The sequence below is a fragment of the Caenorhabditis briggsae genome, assembly GCF_000004555.2.
Source record: "Caenorhabditis briggsae complete genome, chrIV, whole genome shotgun sequence".
NCBI lineage: Eukaryota > Metazoa > Nematoda > Chromadorea > Rhabditida > Rhabditidae > Caenorhabditis > Caenorhabditis briggsae.
The window spans coordinates 15,547,925-15,570,377 of NC_013487.2; the positions used below are offsets into that span (position 1 = coordinate 15,547,925).

The following is a 22,453-nucleotide window of genomic DNA, read 5'->3' on the forward strand; positions in this document are numbered from 1 at the left end:
GAGGAGGGTACTGTGGGAAAGTGAGAGAGAGACAGAAATATGAGGTCTATTTTCGCTTTTCAAGCTCCGCCTCCAAATATTGGCCAGATTTCAGCCATTTAGGCTCATTTTGGTGGACTTTCAGTGCTAAAATTGAACTTCTCGCGATATTTTACTTCTAAAACGCCTAAAAAAGCGATTTGTGCATTTTGTCGTAAGGTTCGGTGTTTCGGTTTGTTGTTTGCACAGAATCCAAGCTACAGTAACCCAGAAGCGCAGGAAAGTCGGTTTTAAAGTAGTTTTCGATGGGGAATTTGATTTTAAGCATGAATTTGGCGAAAAATCAATAGAAATTCCGAAAAATCTGAAATTTTAAGAAAAATAATCAAATTTCCAAAAAACCTTTTTTTTAATGTTCATTTTCCGAATTTCAAAACATTTCTAGACACTTTTTGATACGAAATTCGAATTTTCCGCAAATTTTCACACCTGAAACCAGTGTTTTCAGCGATTTGTGCATTTTGTCGTAAGGTTCTGTGTTTGCACAGAATTCAAGCTACAGTAACCCAGAAGCGCAGGAAAGTCGGTTTTAGGGTAGAAAATTGTAGAAAATCGATTTCAAACATAAATTTGGCAGAAAATCCCTGAAAATTTTGAAAATTTTTAATTTTAGAAAAAAATCAAAATTTTCAAAAAAAATTTTTTTTCAGATTTTTCATTTTTCCGAATTTCAAAACTTTTCTAGACATTCATTGATACAAAATTCGAATTTCCCGCAGTTTTTTACCCCCAAAACACCTATTTTTGAGCGATTCTTGCATTTTGTCGTCAAGTGTGGTGTTTGCACAGAATCGGCGCTACAGTAACCCAAAAACGCGGGAAAATTTTTTTCGATTTTAGGGTAGAAAAACATGGGAAATTCGATTCTTAGAATGAAATTGGCTGAAAAAGTTTTTTTTTAAATTCCTCCAATTTTCAGCCAATTTCACTATCAAAATCGAATTCCCCGCAAAATGTCACCCTTGAACTCACTTTTCTGCGTCTCTAACACTCAATTTCGGGTTTTTGAGTTACTGTAGCGCGGATTCTGTGCAAACACAAAACCTAACACCGAACCTTACGACAAAATGCACAAATCGCCCGAAAATAGTGGTCTTAGAGGTAATAATAGCTGGAGAATCCGAATTTTGTAATAAAAACGTTTGAAAACTGATGTTTCTTTGAAAAAATCAAGATTTTTCGAAAATTATTTTTAAAAAACTGGAATTCTTCATTTTTAAAACGATTTTCATTGAAAATACCATCAAATTCGAATTCCCCATCAAAAACACTTCCCAAACCCTTTTTTCTGCGTCTCTCACCCCGATTCTGTGCAAACACCAAACCTAAACACCGAACCTTACGACAAAATGCACAAATCGCTCAAAAATAGTGGTTTTAGGGGTAAAAATAGATGGAAAATTCGAATTTTGTGTTGAAGATTGTGTAGAATCGATGGTTTTTCAAAAAAAAGGGAATTTTTGCTTATTTTTGAGCTCAAAAAGTGAAAAAAAATTTTCCGGAACTTTTCTTGTTTTTTATCAATTTTGAGCGTCAAATTCGAATTCTCCATCAAAAACTACCATAAAACCCACTGTTCTGCGTCTCTAACTGTCATTTTTGGGTTACTGTAGCGCCGATTTTGGGAAAACACCGTATTTGACGACAAAATGCACAAATCGCTCAGAAAACCTTTCTTTAAGGGTAAAAAAACGCGGGGAATTCGAATTTCTTGCTGAAAATTAACAAAAATCGTTTATTTATGCTGAAAATTTCAAAAAGTATCAAAATTAACAAAAAAATCAATAATTTATTCAAAATCGGGACACATGATTACAGTACTAGAGAATGCCGAGTTATGGGGTTTATAAATTTCCGGAAACGGCGTGATTTTCGATTTCTCCCAAAATTGATCGATTTTCGGGTGATTTTTTCGAAAAATCGATAATTGCCAATCGATACCGCCGTAATTGTTTCCGATCACTACGCAATTTTGATTTTCAGCAATTTTCAGCCAATTATGCTCCAAAAAATCGCTAAAAATCTCGTGTTCTCCATGGATTAGCACAAAAATCGATAATTGATCGGCGCCGTCGCCAATATCGATTTTCGTATCGATTTTTTGGCGATTTTCCACATTTTTCAGCTCCAAATATCGATTTTCCGGCTCCGAAATGCATGGGTCTTGAAAAACCACCGAATCTACGTGGAAAATTCGAGAAATTTCGAGAAAAAGTGCGAATTGATGGGCGCCCGGTTGATCCGACCAATCGAAGTGCCCATTTCCGATCAAGACGATTTTATCGATTTTTTGGACTCGAACGTTTGAATTTCCCGCCTTTTTCTCCTCTAGAATCCGCTCGATTTGTCTCTGAAGCCACGTGGCAAGACCCGATTTTTGAATTGCCGCCGTCGCGGCCGTTATCGATTTTTCGACGTCGGCGAGGGAGCCATCCACACGGATGTGTGTGCTGTTGGCGGATTTTTTCTGGAAAAATTGAATTTTTTGAAAATTTTCAAAAAACTTTTTTTTTTGAAAAATAAATTTTCCAGATTTTTCATGTCAAATATTGATTTTTGCAGAAATTCATTGTCAAATTCGAATTCCCCATCAAAAACTACCCTACCACCCTTTTTTCTGCGTCTCTAACACTCAATTTCGGGTATTTGGGTTACTGTAGCGCCGATTCTGTGCAAACACCAGATTTGACGAAAAAATGCACCAAATGCTAAAAAGTTGATATTTTAGTTGTTCTAGGGGTAAAACTGGGTGGGAAACGCAAATTTTGTGATGAAAATTGTCTAGGATTGATGGTTTTTTGGAAAAATCGATTTTCTGTTTTTGAAACTTCGAATTTTCGGGACTTTTGGAAGTTTAAGGACATTTTTCACAACAAAATTCGAGTCTCTCGCGTTTTTCTACCCCGGAACTGACTTTTTGAACTAAAAACGTGTTTTTGTGCATTTTGTCGTCAAATTTGGTGTTTGCACAAAATCGGCGCCACAGTAACCAAAAAAGAGAGTTAGAGACGCAAAAAAGTGGGTTTCAGGCTGGTTTTTGATGGAAAAATAGATTTTTAAGAATAAAACTTGGCAAAAACAGAAATTTGAACTGAAATTTTGAAAAAAACAACTTTTTGAGTTATTTTTTTTTTAATTTTCAGATAAAACACTCATTTTCCGCCAAAATTCATTGCCAAAAACGAAATTCCTATGAAAATCTACCCTAAAACCTATTTTTCCCGCGCTTCGGGTTACTGTAGCGCCGATTCTGTGCAAACACCGAACCTTACGACAAAATGCACAAATCGCTGAAAAAAGTCGTGCGAGGGGTAAAAAATAGCGGGAAATTTCAATTTTCGTCTTTAAAATCTGCAAAAATCGGTCTGAAATAGCTAAAAATTTGAAAAAAAGTTTTCAAAAGAAAATCGAAAAAAAAATTTTTTTTTCAATTCTCAATTTTTTCTAAATTTCTAAAAAATCCCGAAAAATCTCACAAATGCCCGATTTGCCGGTTTTCCGGCCTTCTTCCCTGTCACCAATGTGAATCCATCGTCTTCCATATTGCTGAAAATCTGAAAAGTCAATAAAAAATCCTCTTGTCCTCGAGGAGTACACGGGATTGGGTGTTCTAGGCCATGAGCTAAAATATCGACCTTTAGCGTTTTTTCGCTTTATTTTCAGCGTTTTAGGTCAACTTTTCTCGTATTTTCGATGAGAAATCAATCAAATCTATTTACTTGTGCTATTTAAACCTAGAAAAACCAGAAAAACCTGCAATTTGAGGGGGGAAAAAGGGTATACTCGGGGAAAAATCAATTTTAATGAAAAAAACCAATGAAAAACCTGAAAAAGCAATGTTCAGGGTGAAAAAATCGATTTAAAAGGGAATTTTAACATTAAAAAGACCCAAAAACAGGGGAAAAGGTAAAAAGGGGAATTTTTCGAAAAAAAAAAATTTTTTCCAGAAAATCAATAATTTATCGATTATCAATCAGCACATGGGTGGTTTTGGGTCGCCGCTTGTTCTCCACATACAGGAATCGCCACTCCCAATCACCATCCCGTTGCTCCATTTCCGCCTGAGCAATGCCTTCATCCCGGTCTCCTTTCACATGGAAAAGCACTCGAATTCTTTGCATTCCATCTTTTTCGTACTTGTGATGTGCCACGTGGCGACGACGTCCCCGGGACGTCTCCTCGCCGAATCCTGCGATAGAGGCACCGAAAATGTCCTGACAACGACCGTCCTCGCGGACCAGCGCGAGAGCTCTGGAATAAATGTGTTTTAAGGGGTTTCGGAGGCTGAAAATCGCTTTAAAAGGGCTTAAATTCACTTAGAACAGCTAAAAATACTTGAAAATGAACTTTTGAAAATTTTCAAAAAAAATTTTTTTGTCAAAGTTGTTTAATTTTTCAAAAAATTTCTGATCAAAATTCGAATTTTTTGAAATTTCCAGATATTTTCAGCCAATTTCATGCTAAGAATCGAATTTCCCATGTTTTTCTACCCTAAAATCGGTTTTCCCGCGTTTCTGGGTTACTGTAGCGCCGATTCTGTGCAAACACCACACTTGACGACAAAATGCAAGAATCGCTCAAAAAAAGGAGTTTTGGGTAGGCACCGCAATGAAAGGGGGCGGGGCGACCAAATTTTTCTCCCCTTTTCAGAAATCCATCTTTGAAGGCTTGTACCGGGCGTTAGAAACCCATTATTTTTTTGGTGAGAACTTGTCCCTATGTAATCGACTACGCTGAATCCAATGAAATTATCAGTTCTTCGATAACTTTATTATTTTGATTCGAAAACTTCGAAAAATAGAAGTGGGACTGACAAAGTGGACTAAAAGTGTTGGATGGAAGTTCGCGCCATTAGATTTTTTAATGGATTCTGATAGTTTTTGAACTGGGGGATTGGATTTTGAAATAAAATCAAAATTCTAACGACGCCCTTGTTTCACAATTTTCAGCCAAAGTTCCAGCTAAAATAAATAAAAAATTTCAGCGATGACCCCAATTTTTTTTTGCATATTATGGTAAAACTAAGTCTTGTGTATACTTCTGCCAATTTTCAGAAAGATTGAATACCTCTAAGTAGTTTTGATACTCATCCGAAAATTCCAAACTTTCAAAATTTTCAGTTTTTGGAAGTTTTGAAGGTGACACAGGTGAGCGCCACCGATTTTCTTTTCACCATAAGATTCTACGCAAAATTTGCCACTAAGAGCAATTATAATTAAAAAATTCTATCGACGCCCTTAATGTGTTATACGTCTGTTTCCTTATCTATCATGGAACAACTTGTAAAAAATAGGAAAGAGGCAACACCGGAAGGAGACGGCAGGCAATGAAAAGTCGTCCTTTCCTCACTCTCATCTATTGCTTCCAAGAGAAGTGCAGCGGTGGCAGACTGGTTAGTGGGCGCGCGCACCGATCTGAAGACCGAAGTTCGCATCTCCCATGGGGTTTTTTTGTTTTTTTTTTCCTTTTTTCAATGGGCCACGGTGTTTGCACAAAACATCAATAAATTATAGTAAAATTTTGAAGTCTGAATGTTATAAACTTATTCTTTTCGTTTTTTTACCCTAAAAACTGCTTTTCCGACAAACCAAGATGCGATTTTGATGAAAAAACAGCGCTCGGAATAGCGCCACAATGAAACCGCGCCGCAGCTAAGCCCCGCCCACTTTTCTGCGCACCGCAAAAAAATGAGGAGAAATTCAGTACATTGAGGTCTGGTATAAAAGGGGCTGTAACTCGGGATTGAATGAAGATTTTTCCCTGAAATTTTGGGAATGGACTTCTATAAAGTAGGAGAATACAATCCAACAATAAAAACTGGGAAAAGTCTATTTTGAAAATTTTGTTGTGGTGCCTAGTTTTGGGGGTAAAAAACTGCGGGAAATTCGAATTTCGTATCAATGAATGTCTAGAAAAGTTTTGAAATTCGGAAAAGTGAAATATCTGAAACAAATTTTTTTTTTGAAAATTTTGATTTTTTCTCTAAAATTGAAAATTTTCAAAATTTTCAGGGATTTTCTGCCAAATTTATGCTGGAAATCAACTTTCCTACAATTTTCTGCCCTAAAACCGACTTTCCTGCGCTTCTGGGTTACTGTAGCTTGAATTCTGTGCAAACACCGAACCTTACGACAAAATGCACAAATCGCTTTTTTAGGCGTTTTAGAAGTAAAATATCGCGAGAAGTTCAATTTTAGCACTGAAAGTCCACCAAAATGAGCCTAAATGGCTGAAATCTGGCCAAAATTTGGAGGCGGAGCTTGAAAAGCGAAAATAGGCTGTCTGACCCTCCTAGACCAACTCCAGGCTGAAAATCGCGATTTTAGAATGATTTTTGAGCTTAAAATGACCAAAAATACTGCAAAAACTCACTTATTGAAGATAGTTTGTGGGGAATCTTGGGCGAAGAACTCTCCGGCAAGCACATAGATAAAAGCGCCAATCAGACCGACGCCAGCGACCACAGCAGTGTACATAAACGTGTTTGACGCCTTTTCAGCCACTTTTCCGGTGAAAGTAGTCGGTTTTTGCTTCTCATGGACCAAAACCTCCTCCAAAATCGACCGCTGTAGGGCATTCTCCTGTTTCTTGGGGGTTGGTGGCGATTTTTGAAGTTCCAGGGCGCAAATCGTCTTGGAGAATGCCCGAAATTGGTTTGGAGTGAGAAAAACGCTGGAAAACCCATTTTTCTAAACCAAAAACCAACAAAAACGGATGAAAATGACCCACAAACCTTTTCAGCACATTTTTCCTCGAATTTTGCACTAAAACTCTGCTTAGCATGGTGTTTAGTGATGTCATTACCTAAAAATTCAATAATTTAAGTTGAAAATTAAGGAAAACGCTGAAATTTGAGAAAAAACCAGAAAAAATGAAGGAAGATAGGTGAAAAATAAAATAAAAAAGTGGAAACAATGCAAGTGCGCTCTGGCGCACTCCTCGTGTACTTCTCTCGGACAAGAGAAAATATTCTATTTTTTCGGATTTTTCCGATTTTCTAGGTTATTTTCAGCCGATTTTTCTCGTTTTTTCCAGTTTTTTGCTCAAAAATCGAATTTTAAGTGATATGTTAACCCAAAAACTGCTCCTAAACTTCCGCTCCCTGGCTCTCCGCCCTCTGGCATACAGCACAACTTCGGACCCGAAAAATGAGGTTTTCCTGGAGAGATTAACGGGGAAAGATGAGGGTAAGGGGTAGAAAAACGCGGGAAATTCGAATTTAGAGGTTTCCAGGCATCACAATCGTCAATATGAACCGTCCGGAGAAGAAAAACTCGTTGGGAAAGGTTTTCATGGCTCAGGTAACCAAATTTTTTGGGATTTTTTGGTTTTTGGGCTAAAAAAAAAGCGATTTTTCAGTTCCGCGAAGTGCTGGAGGAGATCAAATACGATCCAAAGACGCGGGTGGTGATTTTGAACTCGAAGTGCGAGAATGTGTTCTGCAGTGGAGCGGATTTGAAAGAGCGCAAGACGATGAGCCAGCAGGAGGCCACCAAATTTGTTAACGGGTTGAGAGACTCGTTTACCGATGTAATTTGACCTTAAAAATCGAAAAAATTGCAAAAATAAATCACATTTTTTGAGCCAAAAACCTTGAAAATTGAGCTATTTTGACCTCTTTCCCTCCAAATTTGGTCAATTTTGGCCATTTTTGACCCAAGATAGGTCATTTTCAGCCATTTTAACCCGATTTTCAGCCTAAAAACGCTCATTTCCAGGTGGAACGTCTTCCACAACCCGTCATCGCCGCTATTGATGGATTTGCACTTGGAGGAGGGCTGGAGTTGGCACTCGCGTGCGATATTCGTGTGGCTTGTGAGTTTTGAGGACGAAAATGTGATTTTTGGTGATTTTGAGGATCAAAATGACCCCAGAAATGCTCAAAAATCGAGTTCCCCAGCAAAAAATGATCCAAAAATCAGGTTTTTGGCACAATTGGAGCTTAAAAATTGTCAAAAAATGCCCAAAATTTGGCTGAAATTGACTAAAATTGGCTTAAAATTGTCTAAAAACGGCGATTTTTGGCTTTAAAATGACCCGAAAATGCTCAAAAATTGGAATTTTTTCGATAAAAAATGCCTTAAAATCAGCTAAAAATCGCTAAAAATTACCAAAAATTGCCGATTTTTGACATTTTTCTGTCTAAAAATCGACATTTTCAGCCTATTTTTGGGCTTAAAATCGTCCAAAATTGACGATTTTTGTCATTTTTGGCTCAGAATTCCTTATTTTTAGCTTTTTCAGCCAGTTTTAAAGCTTAAAATTGACGATTTTTAGCTCAAAAATCTGAATTTTCAACATTTTTAGCCGATTTTTGAGCTTGAAATCGTCCAAAATTGACGATTTTCGATATTTTTTGGTCTAAAAATTCCTATTTTTTTTGCATTTTTAGACCATTTTCAGTCATTTTTAGCCTAAAATTTGTCAATTTCAATGATTTCTAGACGTTTTTGATTCAAAATCCCTCAATTTTCATGATTTTCAGCCCATTTTTAGCTCAAAATTGCTCAATTTAAACAATTTTCAGCCCATTTTTGAGCTTAAAATGATCTGAAATCGACAATTTCTGGCATTTTTTGGTCTAAAAATTCCAAATTTCCAGCATTTTCAGCCGATTTTTATGCTTAAAATAAGCCAAAATTGATGATTTTTGGCATTTTTTGGCTCAGAATTCCTTATTTTTAGCATTTTCAGCCCATTTTAGAGCTTAAAATTGACGATTTTTAGCTTAAAAATCTGAATTTTCAGCATTTTTAGCCTATTTTTGAGCTTGAAATCGTTTAAAATTGCCGATTTCTGACATTTTTAGCCTAGTTTCAAGCTTAAAATGATCCGAAATTGATGATTTTTGGCATTTCTTGGTCTAAAAATCGACTTTTCCAGCATTTTCAGCCGATTTTTGAGCTCAAAATGGTCCAAAACCCCAAATTTCTCCCAATTTTCAGCTCAAAAATCCAAAATGGGCCTCGTCGAAACGAAATGGGCACTGATCCCAGGCGCCGGTGGTTCCCAGCGTCTGTATCGAATTGTGGGCGTGGCCAAAGCCAAGGAATTGATCTACACGGCGGCGGTTTTCGATGGATCCGAAGCAGAGAAGCTGGGCGTCGTCAATCACTGTGTCGCATCGAATCCAATCGATAAATCAATCGATATCGCCAGAAAGGTATCATTTTTGGCAAATTTTGATTAACTTTCAACCTTGAGCCAGTTTATCTCGGTTACTGTAAGAGATATCAGGAAGTTGTCAACTGATAAAATAGTACTGATAAGATGATAAGCATTTTATCAGTTTATCACTTTCTGATATCGCTTACAGTAACCGAGATAAGGGGGCTCAAAGTTATAGATAAGTTGGTTGCGTAAGAGCGTCCTGCTCCTTTAACCTTGAGCCAGTTTATCTCGGTCACTGTAAGCGATATCAGGAAGTTGTCAACTGATAAAATGTTTATCATAATATGAGAAGTTCTTTATCAGTTGACCACTTTTTCATATCTTCTACAGTAACCGAGATATGGGGGTTCAAAGTTAGAAGGGGGTTTAGTCTGATCTACAGTATCCGGCTCTTAACTTGTAGGCAATTTATCTCGGTTACTGTAAGAGATATCAAAAGGTGGTCAACTGATAAAATGCTTATCACCTTATCAGTAATGTTTTATCAGTTTATCACTTTCTGATATCTTCTACAGTAACCGAGATATTCTAGCTCAACGTTTCAGATCCTTCCCCGAGGACCGATTGCTGTGAAATTGGCGAAGTTGGCGATCAATTTGGGATCACAGACTGATATCACAAGTGCGCTGAGTGTGGAGCAACAGTGCTATGCACAAATCATCCCGACGAAGGATCGACAGGAGGGAATGAAGGCGTTCGCCGAGAAGCGGGAGCCCGTTTATAAGGGGGAATAGAGATTTCGGGAGGTTTAGAGGGGGAAAACTGAGGGAAAATGAGCTGAAAATGGCTGAAAATGGGCTTAAATTAGGCTTAAAATGAGCCAGAATAGTCCGAAATTGGCTCAAAAAGGCTGTAAATTGGCCGAATTTGGCTTAAAATGAGCTAAATTCGCATGAATTTGGCATAAAATAGGCTTTAAAAGGCTCTAAATAGGCCAGATTTGGATTTAAATAACCCGGAAAAGATTAAAAATGACTTAAAATTGCCCGAATTTTGGCTTAAAATAAGCTTAAAATAGGCTGAAAATCCATTTTTGGCGATTTTTAGCAATTTTGGTATCATTTTAAAGCTTACAATAGTTCAAGAATAGCTTAAAATGAGCTTAAAATGGACCTAAGCAAGCTTAAAATGATCCAAAACAGTCCGAATTCGGCTTAAAATAGGCTAAAATAGGCTTAAAATAGTTCAAAATGGCTGAAAATGACCGTTTTTAAGCTCTAAAGCCTCATTTTTCTGTAATTGCTCATTCTTAAAATCTACCGTAGCTCTGAAAATGTCTCTGAATGACCCGAAAATGGCTGAAAATGACTAGATTTCAGCGATTTTTAGCTATTTTTGGGTCATTTTTAGCCATTTTTGGGTCATTTTCAGCTATTTTTGGGTCATTTTTAGCCATTTTTGAGTCATTTTCAGCTATTTTTCAGCGATTTTCAGCCATTTTTCACCTAATTTCACTGATTTTCAATTTTGCTCATTTTTCTCCTTAAAAATCCCCGTTTTTTTTCAGCATTTTTTGTCCCATTTCTCATATAGATGTCGACTATTTTAGAGCTTTTTTCACCCTTTTTTCATATCAAATAAATGAATTTTTATGGCGTTTTTACCCCCATTTTTAACCATTTTTTTTATTTATCGGTCATTTTTAGCCGATTTTTTCATATTTTTTTGATGGTTTTCATGATTTTAAGCTATTTTTTCACATTTTAGGTCCTTTTTTGTAGTTTTAAGGTCTTTTTTGACCCTTTTTCTTGATTTTAACCCAACTTTTTTTTCAGAAAAAATGCTATTTTCCATGTTTTAGGTCATTTATTGCTGATTTTTATCGATTTTAACCAATTTTCAGCTCAAAAAGATGCTAATTTCCACTCTCTCCCGTCGCTTCGCCTCGTCAGCTACAGTAACCCCGACAGCTCAAAAATGGGACATTTTCGCGTCCGTAATCCTATCGCGACCGCCAATAATCGCGCCAAAAATGTCGGAAATCGAGGAGCGGTTCCAGAAATTACAGAAGCAAGAGGAGGAGGAGAAGAGTCTGCTCTGTAACTATGAGCTCAAGACGAAACAGGACTTGAAGTAGGTTTTTGGGCTGAAAATGGCTGAAAATGACCCAAAAATAGCTGAAAATGACCCAAAAATAGCTGAAAATGACCGAAAAATGGCTAAAAATGACTTAAAAATAGCTGAAAATTGTGCCAAAACGAGCCAAAATGGCGATTTTTTACTGAATTTCCATAATTTTAAGCCTATTCGAAGTCAATTTTTCGAGTTATCAACTGGAATTTCAGCGTTTTCCGGTCTTTTTTGGCCTGTTTTGAGCTATTTTTGGCGATTTTTGACCATTTTTTGCCAAATTTAGGCTCTTTTGTTTGCCTTTTTTGAGTCATTTTGAGCAATTTCGGCCAATTTTGAACGATTTTCAGACGATTTTTAGCTATTTTTGGGCTATTTTCAGCCAATTCACAGCCATTCAACGCTTTCTTTTAACCATTTAGCTGTGATTTAGGGTTTGAAAATATGCTGAAAATCAAAAAAAAATTCAAAATAATAGGCTAAAAATGACTAATTGACCGATTTTTAGTCATTTTTGATCATTTATAGCCTATTTTCAGCCAAATTTCTGATATTTTAAGCCATTTCTAGCCAATTTTCAGTCATTTTCGGCTAGTTTTAGTCATTTTCGGACCATTTTAAGCTTATTTTTAGCTATTTTCAGCCAAATTTCTGATATTTTGAACCAATTTTCAGCCATTTTTAGCCAAATTTCAGCTGTTTTGATTTATTTTAGAGCTATTTTAAGCCATTTTTGGACCATTTTCAGCCAAATTTCTGATATTTTAAACCAATTTTCAGCCATTTTTAGCCAAATTTCAGCTGTTTTGATTTATTTTAGAGCTATTTTAAGCCATTTTTTGACCATTTTCAGGCAAATTTCCCGCTTATTTTCAGAATGGTCGCCCGTCGTGAACAACTGCTGCGCGAGGGAAAAGAGCTCTCCGAACTGGACGAGGAGATCGGCGTGACGAATGCTCAAAAAGAGGACGATTGGTCGAAAGCGGCGGCGGATTTGGACCAGAAATTCAAATTTGGCGCCAATGTTTTGGCTGAAAATGCGGCTGAAAATCTGAAAAGTGTCGATAGAGCGTTGGAGAGGAAGCTGGTGTTGATTGTGAAGCAGAAAATGGGAGGCGGAGCCGAGTACAGTAGCCCGTGGATCTTGCCGCAGATGAAGCATCGGGAGGGCGAGACGTTGAGACAGGTTTGTGGCTGAAAATTGACTGAAACTGAGTGGTTTTGAGCTAGAAATAACTGAAAATAGCCGAAAAATGCTCTAAAAATCGTGCGAATAGGCTGAAAATAAGCTGAAAACACCTAAAAATGATGAAAATTGAAGAATTTTAAGCTAAAAATGCTCTAAAAATCATTAAAAGTCATGAATTTTCAGCTGAAAATGACTGAAAATGAGCTAGAAATTGGTTAAAGACGAGCCAAAAAAACCATAAAAATGAGCCAAAAACGTCGAAAAATCATGTACATTGATGGATTTTAAGCCAAAAATGACTGAAAATAGCTGGAAATCGGCTGAAAATGAGCCAAAAAACCCTGAAAACGCTCAAAAAAACAGGAAAATTGTGGAATTTTAAGCAGAAAGTCACTAAAAATTTCTGAAAAATGCTCTGAAAACCATGAAAATAGACTGAAAATCATGAAAATGAGCTAAAAATGCGCTAAAAATCACTAAAATTGAGGGATTTCGAGCTAGAAATCACTGAAACTGAAAAATAGCTGAAAAATCAGCTTAAAGTTATGAAAATAGGCTAAAAATGACTGAAAATGCTCTTAAAATCATGAAAATTGACGAATTTTGAGCCAAAAACCCCTAAAATAATATGAAAATGAGTTGAAAAAACCCTAAAAATGAGCAGAAAATGCTCTAAAAATCGCGAAAATTGAGCAATTTTAAGCTAAAAATGACTGAAAATGGCTGAAAATGGCTGAAAATCAAAGATTTAATGATGGAAATCTTCCAAAAATTCGCTGAAAATCAAATTTTCGGTAATTTCAGACCCGATTACCAGCTGTTTCAGAGCTATTATCAGCCATTTTCAGCAATTTTAACGAATTTTGGGTCATTTTAAGCCATTTTTGAGCGTTTCCTATCAATTTTCAGCCAAAACTATCCAAATTTTCAGACAGCCGAACGATGCATTGGCGAGCTGTCGGGCAGCGCGGACTTGAGTGTGGATATCAGTGGAAATGCACCATTCGGAGTGTTTACGCATAGGTAAGTGTCTTAAAATATGCTGAAAATCAATGGAAATTGGCTGAAAATGTTGCCGATTTTTGGCTGAAAATGCATTATTTTTAGCCAGATTTGAGCGATTTTGGGCGATTTTAGATCATTTTTGAGCTGCTCAGCAGCGATTTAAGTGCTGAAAATATGCTGAAAATCCAAAAATTGGTCCAAAAATGGCTGATTTCGACCGATTTTCAGTCGTTTTAAGCCATTTTAAACAATTTTTAAGCGCTATTCAGAGTCATTTAGCTGTGATTTAAGGGCTGAAAATTTTGAAAAATGCTGAAAATTTGAAAAATTGGCGATTCTCACTGATTTTATGCCATTTTTGACAGATTTTAGGCCTATTTTAGAGCTATTTCAAGCCACTCAGCTGTGAATTGGGGTCTGAAAAAAATTGGCTGAAAATTTTTAAAATGTGTTAAAAATCGAGAAATTTGCCCTGAAATGTCGATTTTCAACCATTTTGGAGCATTTATGACGGATTTTTAGCGAATTTAGAGCCATTTTAAGTGATTTTAGACCAATTTTGGACCATTTTAAGCCAATTTTCAGTCAATTTGGACCATTTTAAGCCAATTTTCAGCCAATTTGGAACATTTTAAGCCAATTTTCAGCCAATTCTTCGATATTTCCAGATATCCCAAGCCGATTGCCCAGAAAACGGGCGCTTCTGGAGCCAAGATCTTCTTCTACACGGCGAATCTAGCCCCATCGACGACGACGACGTCATCATCATCAGAATCGTTTTCGGTGAATCCAGAAGACGTTAGCGACTTTCAATGGGTGACACGAGAGGAGTTCTGGAGTACTGTACCTGGCACCGACTATAAGAAGGCGGCGAGATTTGGGTTTTTGGAGTAGCTGAAAATCGATTTTTGTGGCTGAAAATGGCTGAAAATCGAGGTTTCCATGTTGAAAATCGTCATTTTTTGGCTGAAAATGGTTAGAAAATCGATATTTTCGAGCTAGAAAGGCTAGAAAATTGGGATTTTTGGCTGAAAATGTATGAAAAATCGATTTTTCAGCGATTTCCAGACTCAAAAATTATGATTTTCGGCCTATTTTCAGTCATTGTTCTCTCTAGATTTTAGATTTCTTATTGTTTCCTCTTTTTTTGCTGTTATTCTTCTATATTTTTCGATAATAAAAATATCGATTTTCCCCCTTTTTTTTCATGTCTGAAATTTCAGATTTTTTGGTTTTGGAACCAATTTTTATCGCGATTTTTTTCACTATTCTTTGGTCGTGGAGACATTTTTCAGCACGAAATTCGAATTTCCCGCGCTTTTTTACCCCTGGAACAACCATTTTTGAGCAATTTGTGCATTTTGTCGTAAGGTTCGGTGTTTGCACAGAATCGGCGCTACAGTAACCCGAAAACGCCGGAAAAATTGGTTTTAGGGTGGAATTTCGTCGGAAATTCGATTTTCAGCATGATTTTTGTAGGAAATTGAGAATTCGAGCTGAAAATGTTGCTGAAAATAAAAATAAAAATTTCAAAAAAAAATTTTTTTCGAAATTTCAAAATTTCTCATTTTTTCGAAAATCCATCAATCCTAGACAAGTTTAATATCAAAATTCGAATTTCCCGCGCTTTTCCATTCCTAGAACCACCTATTTTGAGCAATTTGTGCATTTTGTCGTAAGGTTCGGTGTTTGCACAGAATCCAAGCTACAGTAACCCGAAAGCGCCGGAAAATTGGTTTTAGGGCGGTTTTTCGTGGAAAATTCGATTTTCAGCATGAATTTCATCAAAAATAGAGAATGGGAGCTGAAAATTTTGAATTTTGCAAAAATTAAGAAAAAAAAATTTTTTTTTTTTTGAAAAAATTTTTTTTTCAACATTTTTTAATTTTGTTCCAGAAAATGTCCGAATTCTCCATAAAACGTCCAACGGCGTCTGAAACCGACGATGACCTACAGCAAATGCAAGAGGAATGGTCGAAAATCGCTCAAAAACCGTCTGTCGAAGTGCATCGGATGAAAAAGAGGACTAAAATGGCTGAAAATGAGCTTAAAAAGGCTGAAAATCCATCAGAAACACCTGGAAATTCAAATTTGGCGCCGAAAATCGATAAAAATGGGTCCGCCCGCTTTCAAATCGATTTGGACGACGATCAGACTGCAAAAGGCGTCCTTTTTCCGATCCAGGAGCATTTTTTGGATTTGGCGGGAAATTCAAATTTTGCGGAAAATTCAAATTTCGAATATTCCAAAGACGACGGCTTCCCGGAACCCTTGGATCTCTCGGCGTACTTCAAAAGTGGGCGGAGCCTGGATCAAAGTGGGCGGAGCTTCTTTGCCCAGGAATTCGATCGAATTCATGGCGATTTGGCTGAAAATCTAGACGAAAAATCGGACTTTTTGGCTGAAAATTTGGCTGAAAATCCCAAAAATCCAGATTTCCGCGCTGAAAATGAGCAATATCTGAAATCCCTGGATCCCCAAAAAATCGATAATTTGATGGCTGAAATCAAGGAGCGATTTGATCCCCAGATTTTGGAATTTTTGAAGAATCGAGGAGCCAAAAAAGCGGAAAATCCCCCAGGCCACGCCCCCAAAATCAGCAAATTCAAGGCGCAGAGGCTCAAAAAAGGGGCGGAGCCTATCCAGAAAGGGGCGGAGCTTCCCCAGACGACGACGGGAAAAGGGGCGGAGCTTCCACAGACAGCTGACGACAGGGACAAGCCTTTGGAAAAGGGGGCGGAGCCTATTACGAAGAACGTCGAGGAGATGATGAACGAGCTGGAGGTGCTGGACGAGTGGGCGGGGCAAGAGGACCAAGAGAAATACAATCGGCTGGCTACGGTAGGTAGGGGCGGGGCCTAAGTGGGCGTGGCTAAGCCAAGCCCACATTTTTGGGAAATTTGAAAATCCGAAGAATTGGACCTGAACTAATCAAGTTTTCATAGAAAATGGGCGTGGCTTATGCTTTCTAAGCCACGCCCACTTTTTTGAGACCACCAAAATTTTTGAAAAGTGGGCGGAGTTCAGAAAAAATCTCCTCGCATTTTTTTTCGAAAGTGGGCGGAGCCTAGAGATTTTGGACCCTCGAAAAAAGGGGGCGGAGTTTAGAAAACATAAGCCATGCCCACTTTTCGATCTGGTTTTGGGGCTTCGGAAATTTAGAAAAGTGGGCGGAGCCTAAGAATTGTTCGTAGCCACGCCCACTTTTTGGCCAAAATTCGAAAATCCAAAAAAAAAAGTGGGCGGAGCTTTAGGAGATAGACCACGCCCCCTTTTTTACACCAATATCAGAATGCGGAAATTAAGAGAAATGGGCGGAGCTTAAAAATGTCAATTTGAAAAAGTGGGCGTGACTTGATTCTCTAAGCTCCGCCCACTTTCCCTTTGACACCAAAAGCCCTAGAAAAATGTGGGTGGAGCCTAGAAAATAAGCCACGCCCACTTTTTGAACCAATGCAGAATTCGAGAGAAGTGGGCGGAGATTTAAAAAAAATACCTATTTTTAATAAGTGGGCGTGGCCTGCTTCCTAAGCCACGCCCCCCTTTCTTGACCCCATTTTATCGATTTTTGCAGGACGCCATCCAGCTGGATTTGACAGCGAAATTCAGTCGAAATTTGGCTCAACGGCAGCAGAGAAACGCGGTGAAGCTGTTCGATAATTGCAAATTCAAATTGGATGCAGAGGGGTACGGTAGTTGGAGATATTAAGGCTGAGCAATCGTTGAAAAATGAACTTTTGGGGGTTTTAGGGCGAAAAATTGGGCATTTTTGAGCTATTCAGAGCTCATTTTGAGGGTATTTGGGCCATAGGAGTACGGTAGCATTGAAATTAATGATGAGCAATATCTGAAAAATAAGGTTTTAAGAGAGCTTTTTAGGGCTTAAAATAGTCATTTTCAGCCAATTTTCAGTTCATTTAAGCTCACTTTTGGACCATTTAGGCTGATTTTGGACCACTTTAAAGCCATTTAGACGCATTTTTGGGCTGGGATACTGTAGTTTTTCGAAGTTAAGGATGAGCAATTGGGAGTTAAAAGAGGTTGTTGAGCGATTCTAGCTGATTTCTAGTCCATTTTCAGCCAATTCGTGGCGACTTTAGATATTTTTAGGAGTACGGTAGTTTTGAAATTGAGAAATTTAGGATGAGCAATCGCGAAAAAGCGCGAAAATGACCATTTTTAACCATTTTTAAACCATTTAGACTCATTTTTGACCTATTTTCAGCCATTTTAAGCTATTGTAAAGCGATTTTCAGTCAAATTTAAGGTTTTTGAGCCATTCTTTGGGGTACGGTAGTTTTGAAATTCGGAAAATCATCATTTTGAGCCATTTTTGGACATTTTCGGCTCTTTTTTGACCGATTTTCAGCTATTTTCAACCTATTTACCACCCTAAAGGTCCTATTTTCAGCCCCTCCGACGCTCTACTGGTGCTAGCTAGTTACGGTAGTTTGAAATTAAGGATGAGCAATCGCTGAAAAATTGGGGATTTTGAGCGATTCTAGCTGATTTTTAGTCCATTTTCAGCCAATTTGCGGCGATTTCAGCCATTTTTAAGCTATGTTGAGCTAGTTTTAAGGGTACGGTAGTTTTGAAATTTGGAAATTAAGGATGAGCAATCGCGAAAAAACTCAAAAATCATCATTTTGAGCCATTTTTAGATCATTTAGGCTCTTTTTTGACCGATTTTCAGCAATTTTCAGCCGATTTCAAAGCGATTTTCACTCAAATTCAGGGGTTTTAAGCCATTTTAGGGATACGGTAGTTTTGAAATTCGGAAATTAAGCATGAGCAATCACGGAAAAGCTAAAAAATGTCAATTTCCAGTCATTTTCGACCGATTTCAGCCCAATTTTCAGCCCCTCCGACGCTCTTCTGGAGGGGTACTGTAGTTTTAAGACTGAGCAATCGCTTTAAAGCTATGCCAGATCATTTCTAGTTGATTTTTTGGACGATTTTAAATCAAATTTGCGCGTTTCAGGCATATTTTAAGCTATTTTGAGCCATGTTTAGGAGTACGGTAGTTTTGAAATTCGAAAATTAAAGATGAGCAATCGCGGAAAAGCTAAAAAAAAAGTCAATTTTCAGACTCATTTTTGGCCTATTTTGGGCTGTTTTAAGCTATTTTTCACGATTTTCAGCCGAATTTCGGTGCTTTCAACCTATCTGAATCGATTTTCAGCCCCTCGGATGCTCTCCTGGAGCTGGCTCGCTCGCAAATCGACGAAATCAAGCGGCTCTATCTGGAAGAGCATTCCGACGGCCATCAGGTCATCTATGAGTTCGGGAAGGGCGTGAACCCAATCCTAGACCAATGCTGGTCCCTGATCCCCATCCGCCGCGTGCTGGATACTGTAGAACGACGACAAGGCCACGTGTCCCAGGATGACGTGGAGATCTGTCGACTATCGATTCTGTGGACCTATATGCTGTGGGCGGAGCGTAGATCGGCGTTCTTCGCGTTCGCCGAGCCCAACGACTTCTATATCCATCTCGCGGAGCTCTTCTTGATTGGACCCGAGATTCTGGCAGATGACGTCATCAAAAAGGCGACTCGGAAACTTCTGGAAGACTATGTCTTGGTGCAGGCGATCGCCGGAAAAATCAATATTCGAATGAGCCAGAAATTGGCTGGACTGGATGCCTTCATGCCGTTCTATGAGCAATTGATCAAGTGCTATGAGCAATACTCGATGGGTGATAACGACTTCACGATGGCGATTCTCATTGGAGCGTACTTGAATGCGCCTGTGGGGGAGAGGTAGGTGGATTGGGGGGTACTGTAGCTTTAAAGCTTGAAAAATGAGCAATAATGGGGCTGGGCAGCCTTAGAAATGCACAAAATTTGGCTAAAGGGGGGTACTGTAGCTTTAAGAATGAGCAATGGGGGGGGGGGGTTGGAGAGTCCGAGAAATGGGATTTGGTAGGGTACTGTAGCTTTGAGAATGAGCAATACCCAGAAACAAGCTTTTTTTTGGGATTATAAAGGGGTTGGGGCGATTAGAAGGCATACTGTAACTTTGAAAATGAGCAATAACCTTAAAATCCACCATTGGAGGATTAAAATAGAGTTCGAGAGCCTTTAAACGGGTGTGTTGGGATACTGTAGCTTGGAAAATGAGCAATGAGGATTGGAGAGCTCAAAAAATGCTTGAAATTTTGTTAAAGGGATACTGTAGCTTTGAGAACGAGCAATAGCCAGAAACAAGCCATTTTTGTGACTTTAAACGGGTTTGGGCGATTAGAAGGGGTACTGTAGCTTTAAGAATGAGCAATGGGTCGAAAACTAGGGGTTTAGGAGGTTCTAAAGCTTGAAAATGGGCGATTTCGGATTATTTTAACTTATTTAAGGCTATTATCAGGGGGTACGGTAGTTTTGGAATTAAGAATGAGCAATTTGCTCAGTTAAAAGGGTTACTGTAGCTTTTGAAAATGAGCAATAACTTTGAAAACCAGAATTTGGGGGTCAAAATGGCGTTTAGTGGGGTACTGTAGCTTTGAAAATGAGCAATAGGTGTTGGAGAGCTCGAAAATGGGCGATCTACAGTAATCCTAGATCAACCTTCCTAATTTTCGGCATAGTTTGAAGCGAGAGGGATACTGTAGTCTTTGAAATGAGCAATATCCTGAAAATTGACTATTTTAGGTTTAAAATGGGGCCTTGAGACCTGAAAATGAAATGGGAGGAATACTGTAGGTTTTGAAATGAGCAATAGCATCGAAGATCATCATAAAGGGGTAGCTACAGTAATCCTAGCTCAATTTCCTCGTTTTGTGGCTCCAAATTCCTCAAAACCCAAGGGGAATCCTGATTTTTAGCTTGAAAATCATCCAAATCCATTGACAACTGGTTGAGGTCCATCTACAGTAATCCTGGTTCAATTTTCTTGATTTCTGGCCTGAAATTCGTTAAAAATTCCGGATTTTTGGGTCGAAACCACTCTACTGTATCTGAAAAATGCATCGAAATCACTATCTACAGTAATCCTAGGTCGATTTTCTTGATTTTTAGCTTAAAATCTATTCAAACCTGCCAGAATATGTCCAAAAAAGGCCATTCTTGCACTGATGAAGATGCATGATAATTGACGTGGATACGGTCAAATTTGCTATCTTTGTCACCTTACATGAGTACAAAAATTGCCGAAAATATTGGAGTAGAAATAGGGAATAATAGGAATATATAGGAAGTGAATAATGGCTGAAAATCAAGCAATTTCAATCCAAAAATCGCTCAAATTGGCTTAAAATAGGCCTAGGAGCCTTCAATTTGGCTAGAATATAGCTAGATTTTGAGCTAGAAATGATTGGAATGCGACCATTTCAAAGCTAGAATCAGCTTAGCAGCGGCTCAAACCATTTTCTAGCTGATTTAGCTTGAAAACAGCTATATTTTAGGCTAAAAATGGCTGAAAATAAACGATTTTGAGGCCAGAATTCGATCAGAAGGGCTACCATATCATCACCCTGATGACGTCATCTCAGAATGATGCAAATTGTGATTTTTCAACACACACACATACACACACAACCGGAGAGGAGATGGGGGAATGAGACGACTGACTGACTGCCTGGCGTGGTTGTTATCTATCGAACCCAAGAGAGAGAATGTTCTAGAAGAAAGGGGGCGGAGCCTAGCTGGGTGTGGCTGTGTAGCGTCACCTGGCGCCAGCGAGGTCACTCTCTGCCGTCTCTTCTGGCGCCCTTTGTCTCTCTCTCTCTCAATGTCTCTAGCCTCTACCAGGCTGGCGCTGGCGTCTTCTGACACTGACGTAGTGCACTTTTCCGCGAACAAAGGGCTATTAGGAGGGGAGAGAGAGAGAGGTGATTCGGAATTTTTCGAAAAATTGCGAAATTTCGAAATTCTCCATGTGTTGAACGGAGAAGGGGGGAAAACAGAAGTGACTCATCAAGTCTCTCTCTCTTCTCTTCTCCTCTATTTCGTTTTTGAAATGATCAGAGGGCATTGGAGAAGACGCAACTGATATGATTTTTTTTTTAAATTAGGCTTAAAATGAGCTATGATGAGTCGAAAAGGACCAGAAAATCCCCTAAATGTGACCGAACATGGATATGAATAGACTAGTCTGAAAGAGTCTCAAAATGGCCAAAATCAGCATTGACAGGTCTGAAAGGACCATGTCACTGACTCTCTGTGGATGGATTAGGAGATAAAAATCGAGAAATTCGAGTTAGGATTACTGTAGATAGTGATTTCGATGATTTTTTCAGATACAGTAGAGCGGTTTCGACCCAAAAATCCGGAATTTTCAACGAATTTCAGGCCAGAAATCAAGAAAATTGAACCAGGATTACTGTAGATGGACCTCAACCAGTTGTCAATGGATTTGGATGATTTTCAAGCTAAAAATCAGGATTCCCCTTGGGTTTTGAGGAATTTGGAGCCACAAAACGAGGAAATTGAGCTAGGATTACTGTAGCTACCCATTTATGATGATCTTCGATGCTATTGCTCATTTCAAAACCTACAGTATCTCTCCCATTTCATTTTCAGGTCTCAAGGCCCCATTTTAAACCTAAAATAGTCAATTTTCAGGATATTGCTCATTTCAAAGACTACAGTATCCCTCTCGCTTCAAACTATGCCGATAATTAGGAAGGTTGAGCTAGGATTACTGTAGATCGCCCATTTTCGAGCTCTCCAACACCTATTGCTCATTTTCAAAGCTACAGTACCCCACTAAACGCCATTTTGACCCCCAAATTCTGGTTTTCAAAGTTATTGCTCATTTTCAAAAGCTACAGACTCTGTGGATGGATTAGGAGATAAAAATCGAGAAATTCGAGTTAGGATTACTGTAGATGGAGTTGAGGCAGCTTGTCAAGTATTTCAAAAAATTTTGAGCTTGAAATCGAGAAAATTGAGATAGGGATGACTGTAGAACCGACTTAACAGTGCATTTAGATTTCAAAATGGCTTGAGGGTTGTTAAAAAGAAAATGGAGCTTCTGGGGGTCA

At 38.3% G+C, this 22,453-nt stretch overlaps 4 protein-coding genes across 4 annotated transcripts; 2 read left to right on the forward strand and 2 right to left on the reverse strand.

Annotated features, from left to right (window-relative positions):
• Positions 1–1,828: 1,828 nt before the first annotated feature.
• Positions 1,829–3,581, reverse strand: Cbr-mrpl-46 (the record flags this gene model as incomplete). Its single annotated transcript, XM_002647083.1, has 2 exons — positions 1,829–2,506; positions 3,516–3,581. The coding sequence occupies 2 exons, from the start codon at positions 3,579–3,581 to the stop codon at positions 1,829–1,831; spliced, it is 744 nt and encodes a 247-aa protein (XP_002647129.1).
• A 417-nt stretch (positions 3,582–3,998) lies between these two features.
• CBG23912 lies at positions 3,999–6,840 on the reverse strand (the record flags this gene model as incomplete). Its single annotated transcript, XM_002647082.1, has 3 exons — positions 3,999–4,290; positions 6,412–6,711; positions 6,773–6,840. The coding sequence occupies 3 exons, from the start codon at positions 6,838–6,840 to the stop codon at positions 3,999–4,001; spliced, it is 660 nt and encodes a 219-aa protein (XP_002647128.1).
• Positions 6,841–7,105: 265 nt separating this feature from the next.
• Positions 7,106–14,598, forward strand: Cbr-ech-5 (the record flags this gene model as incomplete). Its single annotated transcript, XM_002647081.1, has 12 exons — positions 7,106–7,226; positions 7,273–7,340; positions 7,399–7,569; positions 7,758–7,854; positions 8,985–9,202; positions 11,054–11,283; positions 11,924–12,083; positions 12,134–12,466; positions 13,274–13,336; positions 13,401–13,492; positions 14,122–14,344; positions 14,533–14,598. The coding sequence occupies 12 exons, from the start codon at positions 7,106–7,108 to the stop codon at positions 14,596–14,598; spliced, it is 1,842 nt and encodes a 613-aa protein (XP_002647127.1).
• A 775-nt stretch (positions 14,599–15,373) lies between these two features.
• Positions 15,374–22,116, forward strand: CBG23910 (the record flags this gene model as incomplete). The annotated part of the gene is made up of 7 exons (XM_002647080.1): positions 15,374–16,315; positions 17,049–17,161; positions 17,886–17,920; positions 18,002–18,054; positions 18,302–18,357; positions 18,657–19,235; positions 22,032–22,116. 7 exons carry the CDS (start codon positions 15,374–15,376, stop codon positions 22,114–22,116), a joined length of 1,863 nt encoding a protein of 620 aa, XP_002647126.1.
• Positions 22,117–22,453: the final 337 nt, after the last annotated feature.